Genomic DNA, 6,487 nt, shown 5'->3' with positions numbered 1-6,487 from the left:
AAAAAGGGGAACAAATAAATCAATACATTGCAAAGTGAGAAGTTAAAAAAAAAAAAAATAGAAGAGAGATGAAGAAATGATTGATATTTGCCATGTAATTTGTTCATATTGTTTGGTCCACAATCAGCCTGCATATATTCATCTTTACTACTACAGACATGAAAAAAAACAGACAGCATCAACTGCCATTATCCATAACCACCCACCCCGACAATGCGGTAGGCTAAAAGTTTTTTTTATAGATATACATATGCACAGAGGGAGATACAGGTTGCTTGGTAGAGATGGCCCGAACCTCCGATTTTCCATTCATGAACCGGATTCGCGAAATTCCGCGAAAGGTTCGGTTCGCGCGAACTTTCGTGAACCGCAATAGACTTCAATGGGGAGGCGAACTTGGAAAACGAGAAACACTTATGCTGGCCAGAAAAGTGATGGAAAATATGTTTCAAGGGGTCTAACACCTGGAGGGGAGCATTGCGGAGTGGGATACATGCCAAAAGTCCTGGGGGAAATCTGGATTTGATGCAAAGCAGCGTTTAAGGGCAGAAATCACATTGAATGCTAAATTGTAGGCCTAAAGTGCTTTCAAACACTCGGCCGCAATCAGCCCCAGTAACTAGCTCAGTCGCATCAGTCAGGCTCTTCTGCGCATACGCGGATGGCTGCACATGTGCAGAAGAGCCTGACTGACGCGACTAAGCCAGATTAACGGGACTGACTGCGGCTGAATGGCGGCATGCAGGAGGACAGCGAGGGACACAGAGGTGCTCATGGGGCTGGAGGAAGCCCCAGGTAAGTATAAAATCTTTCTTATTCCTGCTCTCAGGTACACTTTACCTATTGACATCGATAGATTATCTAAATTAGAACAACCTGTAAATAAAAAAAATAAATTATGTAATATATGTTCTGTAACAGGAGTTACATTGCTTTACAGTGTAATTCTATGTTACAACTGGTTTAATAGTCTTCTGAAGGCTAACTTCACATCAATCACCAGTCTCATTGGTGTGGCATGCAACTCTGTGTTAGAAATTGGTTTAATAATCTTCTGAAGGCTTTCTTGACATCTTGATTTCGGAAGGTGTAAATAAATGGATTAACCATAGGTGTAAAAGCTGTGTACATAAAGGCCAGGTATTTATCATGATTAGTGCCCCCTGGATTTACATACACGATAATAGCAGTACCATAAAACAGACTTGCTACGATGAGATGGGATGTGCAGGTGGAAAATGCTTTTTGCTTGCCTTCAACAGTCTTGATCTTGGTAACAGTTGCGATGATATGGATGTATAGTCCCATGATTACTAGAAATGGTAAAACAATGTCAAAGGCACCGGTAACACTTGTCGACACACGACTGACAAAAGTATCAGCGCTTGACAACCTTTGAAGCGGAGCAAATTCACAGAAAAAGTGATCAATTGTGTTAGGACCACAGAATTCCAATTGTGCTGTGAAGATGACAGGGATTAAAATAGTTCCAAAGCCAACGAGCCATGGTAAAATGGCTAACTCAGTACGAAAAGTGTGGGTCATAATCGATGAGTACCGTAATGGATTGCTTATAGCCAGATGTCGGTCAAAGACCATGACTGCAAGAAGATAACATTCAGTCACGCCCATGGAGTCGAATACATACATTTGAATAATGCAACCATTAAAAGAGATCACATTGTTTGCTGCGACTAGGTTAGCTAGTAGTTTTGGAACAGTGACAGATGCAAACATCATTTCTAAAGCAGAGAATATGCTAATAAAGAAATACATAGGGCTGGAAAGTGAGGAATCTGTTCTAACAAGCATAATAATGAACACATTGCCGACAATAGATGTAACATAGGTTAGGAAAAAAATAAAGGATAATAAGTTTTGAAACTCGCGTAAGTCAGCAAATGCCAACAGAATAAAATGTGTTACAGCTGTCCCATTCATTGTTACCAGGTGTATGAACATTCACTTGAAGAAAATGTTTTCTGTAATATTGCACAGCATTCACATTTTAATTGAAATGATGTATTTAATAAGGGGAATACTTTCATTTATCACATTCTGAACATCCCATTTAATGTATTTTCTTATGTCTTTAGGGGTTTAAAGGGACCTACAAGGCTTCTGCTGAAAAGAACATAGTAAAATTCTTCATCATTAAATAAAAAGTCAAAAAGCAGCACCTATTTCTCATCACTTATACAAATTGGTAGAGTTATTTTCAGAGATGTGCATTGCATAATGCCTGGGCTACAACGGGCAGAATGCAATGCAATTGTTGTGTAATGCGAGCGTTTTTGCACGTTATCCAGAAACACACTGCAGAATGTATATTAGCATGATGCAGTCCGTTACAATGCAGAAATATGAACTTACCCCTACAATTCTGAGGACAGTGCTTCCCCATGGAGTGCAACACAATGTGTATAGTGTGAACTCACCCTAGTTCAAACCATAACTTGCAATTATGGTGGGAGAAAAAGTTCTGAAACAGCTGTTCCCAAGCTGAAGTAAATACTTATGTAAATTTAAAATTAAACATTAAAAGCCATAGGTATTCCTTTACCACTTTACCTCCCCTGGATGAGTATCTATGTCCCTGCAAAACACCTCACAGGGACTAGTGTTGGGCGAACAGTGTTCGCCACTGTTCGGGTTCTGCAGAACATCACCCTGTTCGGGTGATGTTCGAGTTCGGCCGAACACCTGACGGTGCTCGGCCAAACCGTTCGGCCATATGGCCGAACTAAGAGCGCATGGCCGAACGTTCCCCGAACGTTCGGCTAGCGCTGTGATTGGCCGAACGGGTCACGTGGTTCGGACCCGAACGCGCTCTGATTGGCCGAACTGTCACGTGGTTCGGGTAAATAAATACCCGAACCACGTCATATCTCCGCCATTTGTCTGTGGGTTTAGCTTTGGGTAGGCAGGCAGGGTAGTTCGCGCTCCAGCCACGCTAGCCAGGGTCCCCCCCAGTCATTGTGTGTCGCTGCTGGGAATAGTAGTACACCGCTCGCTCAGCATTCTGTTTACTGCCACTCTGTGTACCTCGCTCAGCCACACTATATAGCATTCTGTTTACTGCCACTCTGTGTCTGCTGGGAATAGTAGTACACCGCTTGCACAGCCACACTATATAGCATTCTGTTTACTGCCACTCTGTGTACCTCGCTCAGCCACACTATATAGCATTCTGTTTACTGCCACTCTGTGTCTGCTGGGAATAGTGGTACACCGCTCGCTCAGCCACACTATATAGCATTCTGTTCACTGTTCTGTGTCTGCTTGGAATAGTGGTACACCGCTCGTTCAGCCACACTATATAGCATTCTGTGTACTGTTCTGTGTCTGCTGGGAACAGTAGTACACCGCTCGTTCAGCCACACTATATAGCATTCTGTGTACTGTTCTGTGTCTGCTGGGAACAGTAGTACACCGCTCGCTCAGCCACACTATATAGCATTCTGTTCACTGTTCTGTGTCTGCTGGGAATAGTGGTACACCGCTCGCTCAGCCACACTATATAGCATTCTGTTCACTGTTCTGTGTCTGCTGGGAATAGTGGTACACCGCTCGCTCAGCCACACTATATAGCATTCTGTTTACTGTTCTGTGTCTGCTGGGAATAGTGGTACACCGCTCGCTCATCCACACTATATAGCATTCTGTTCACTGTTCTGTGTCTGCTGGGAATAGTGGTACACCGCTCGCTCAGCCACACTATATAGCATTCTGTTCACTGTTCTGTGTCTGCTGGGAATAGTGGTACACCGCTCGCTCAGCCACACTATATAGCATTCTGTTTACTGCCACTCTGTGTACCTCGCTCAGCCACACTATATAGCATTCTGTTTACTGCCACTCTGTGTCTGCTGGGAATAGTGGTACACCGCTCGCTCAGCCACACTATATAGCATTCTGTTCACTGTTCTGTGTCTGCTTGGAATAGTGGTACACCGCTCGCTCAGCCACACTATATAGCATTCTGTTTACTGTTCTGTGTCTGCTGGGAATAGTGGTACACCGCTCGCTCAGCCACACTATATAGCATTCTGTTCACTGTTCTGTGTCTGCTGGGAATAGTGGTACACCGCTCGCTCAGCCACACTATATAGCATTCTGTTTACTGTTCTGTGTCTGCTGGGAACAGTAGTACACCGCTCGCTCAGCCAGAGTATATAGCATTGTGTTTACTGCCACTCTGTGTACACCGCTCAGCCAGACTATATACCATTGTTTACTGACACTCTGTGTACACCACTCAGCCACACTATATACCATTGTTTACTGACACTCTGTGTACACCGCTCAGCCAGACTATATACCATTGTTTACTGCCACTCTGATTCTGCTGGGAACAGTAGTACACCGCTCGCTCAGCCAGACTATATACCATTGTTTACTGACACTCTATGTACACCGCTCAGCCAGACTATATACCATTGTTTACTGCCACTCTGATTCTGCTGGGAACAGTAGTACACCGCTCGCTCAGCCAGACTATATACCATTGTTTACTGACACTCTATGTACACCGCTCAGCCAGACTATATACCATTGTTTACTGCCACTCTGATTCTGCTGGGAACAGTAGTACACCGCTCGCTCAGCCAGACTATATAGCATTGTGTTTACTGCCACTCTGTGTACACCGCTCAGCCACACTATATAGCATTGCGTACTCTGCCAGTCAGTGTGTATATTGCTGGGATCAGTAATACTCCACTCACCGTCAACCACTATATGAGCTCAACATGAGTTCCCCAGAGACCTCCGCTGTGAGCAGCACTCCCAACAACAGCAACAGCCAACGCCCCATGCAAGCTATAACATCCACCCCAGCAGCCAGTGGTCAGCAGCAGCCCTCCCCGGAGGAGAACGTTGTGTCCATCAGTCCGTCGCCAGAGCGATTAATGAGGGCTGCCATTGAGGAGATGATGGGGCCTGATGTGGAGGAGGAGGTCTGGCTCAGGCCAGCATCCCAAGTTAATGTTGAGGACGATGAGGGGTCTGTGTCTGGGGATGTTGGGGTGGCAGAGGTGGTGGGTGGGTCAGACTCAGGAGAAGAGTTGTATGATGAGGATGATGATCGGGACCATCTGTATGTGCCTCAGAGTCCGACCCCGGAAAACATGTTGTATCGTGTGTTTAGGTACTAAAATCTGCGTTCCCTCCCAGTAGTGTTGGGCGAACAGTGTTTGCCACTGTTCGGGTTCTGCAGAACATCACCCTGTTCGGGGTGACTATATAGCAGACTATATAGCATTGTGTTTAATGCCACTCTGTGTACACGGCTCAGCCACACTATATAGCATTGTGTTTACTTCCACTCTGTGTCTGCTGGGAACAGTAGTACACCGCTCACCCGCCACTGTATAGCATTGTGCTCTGTGTCACTGCTGACAATAGTGGTACACCGCTCACCCACCACTGTATAGCATTTCTGTACTGCCACTGTACTGCTGCCAGTCAGCGTGTACTTTAAGGATAAGTGAAATGAGGAAGAAATCCGGTGAAAGAGGGAGGGGCAAGGGAAGAGGTGTTTCCCCTGACGGTTCACGTACAGGCCACAGGGGAGCACCCAAGAAAACCCACTCAATACTGCCCATGTTGTCCAGGACAACAACCCTCACAGATCCAAAAGAACAGGACCAGATAATTACTTGGATGACCTCTCAAGCGTCCAGCAGTGGGTTAAGCAGCACCAGCACATCACGCACGAGGTCCGAGTCCTCAGCCAGTTAAAGTCTGGGCTTTCTTTGAAGACTGCACTGAGGATGTTACCATGGCGATTTGCAAGGTGTGCAAGACCCGCCTGAGCAGGGGGAAAAGTATTAACAACCTCTCCACCACCAGCATGAGCCGCCACATTCTATCCAAACATCCCACTCTGTGGGCAAACGCGGCAGGACAGGGTACCACCAGCAACACTGCCTCCCTTGGGTTCACCAGACTCACCACCAGACCCGCCTCAGCAGCAGCAGTAGCCCAGCCATTGCGTGGTTCACAACATTCACAAACATCAGACGATGCTGACACTGTCACTTTCCGGACTAGTGCTCTTGAGGTCTCCCAGTGTTCATCAAACACAACAACCAACAGCCCTTCGGTGTGCAGCGCTACGGTTGAGTTGTCTGTTTCTGAGATGTTTGAGCACAAGAGGAAATTGCCAGCAAATGACCCCCGGGCCGTGGCAGTAACAGCCAGCCAGCATAGCCAAGCTTCTGGCCTGCGAAATGCTGCCATATCGAGTGGTGGAGACAAACAGCTTCAAGGGCATGATGTCAGTGGCCATCCCACGTTACGTGGTTCCCAGCCGCTACCACTTTGCGCGCTCTGCAGTGCCTGAGTTGCATGAGCACGTGGTCAGCTAAATAACCCGAAGCTTGAAGAATGCCGTTGCCTGCAAGGTTCACCTCACCACTGACACCTGGACGAGTGCGTTCGGCCAGGGTCGATACATCTCCCTTACCGCGCACTGGGTGAACCT

General features: G+C 46.6%; 1 protein-coding gene across 1 annotated transcript; it reads right to left on the bottom strand.

Moving 5' to 3' along the window:
* Positions 1–1,005: 1,005 nt before the first annotated feature.
* Positions 1,006–1,941, bottom strand: LOC137533528 (olfactory receptor 6N1-like). Its single transcript, XM_068254902.1, has one exon. It carries the CDS (start codon positions 1,939–1,941, stop codon positions 1,006–1,008), a length of 936 nt encoding a protein of 311 aa, XP_068111003.1.
* Between the last annotated feature and the right edge of the window lie 4,546 nt (positions 1,942–6,487).

The sequence above is a fragment of the Hyperolius riggenbachi genome, chromosome 9, assembly GCF_040937935.1.
Source record: "Hyperolius riggenbachi isolate aHypRig1 chromosome 9, aHypRig1.pri, whole genome shotgun sequence".
NCBI lineage: Eukaryota > Metazoa > Chordata > Amphibia > Anura > Hyperoliidae > Hyperolius > Hyperolius riggenbachi.
Note: the sequence above shows the minus strand (reverse complement) of the source record. Positions and strands in the feature narration are given on the sequence as shown.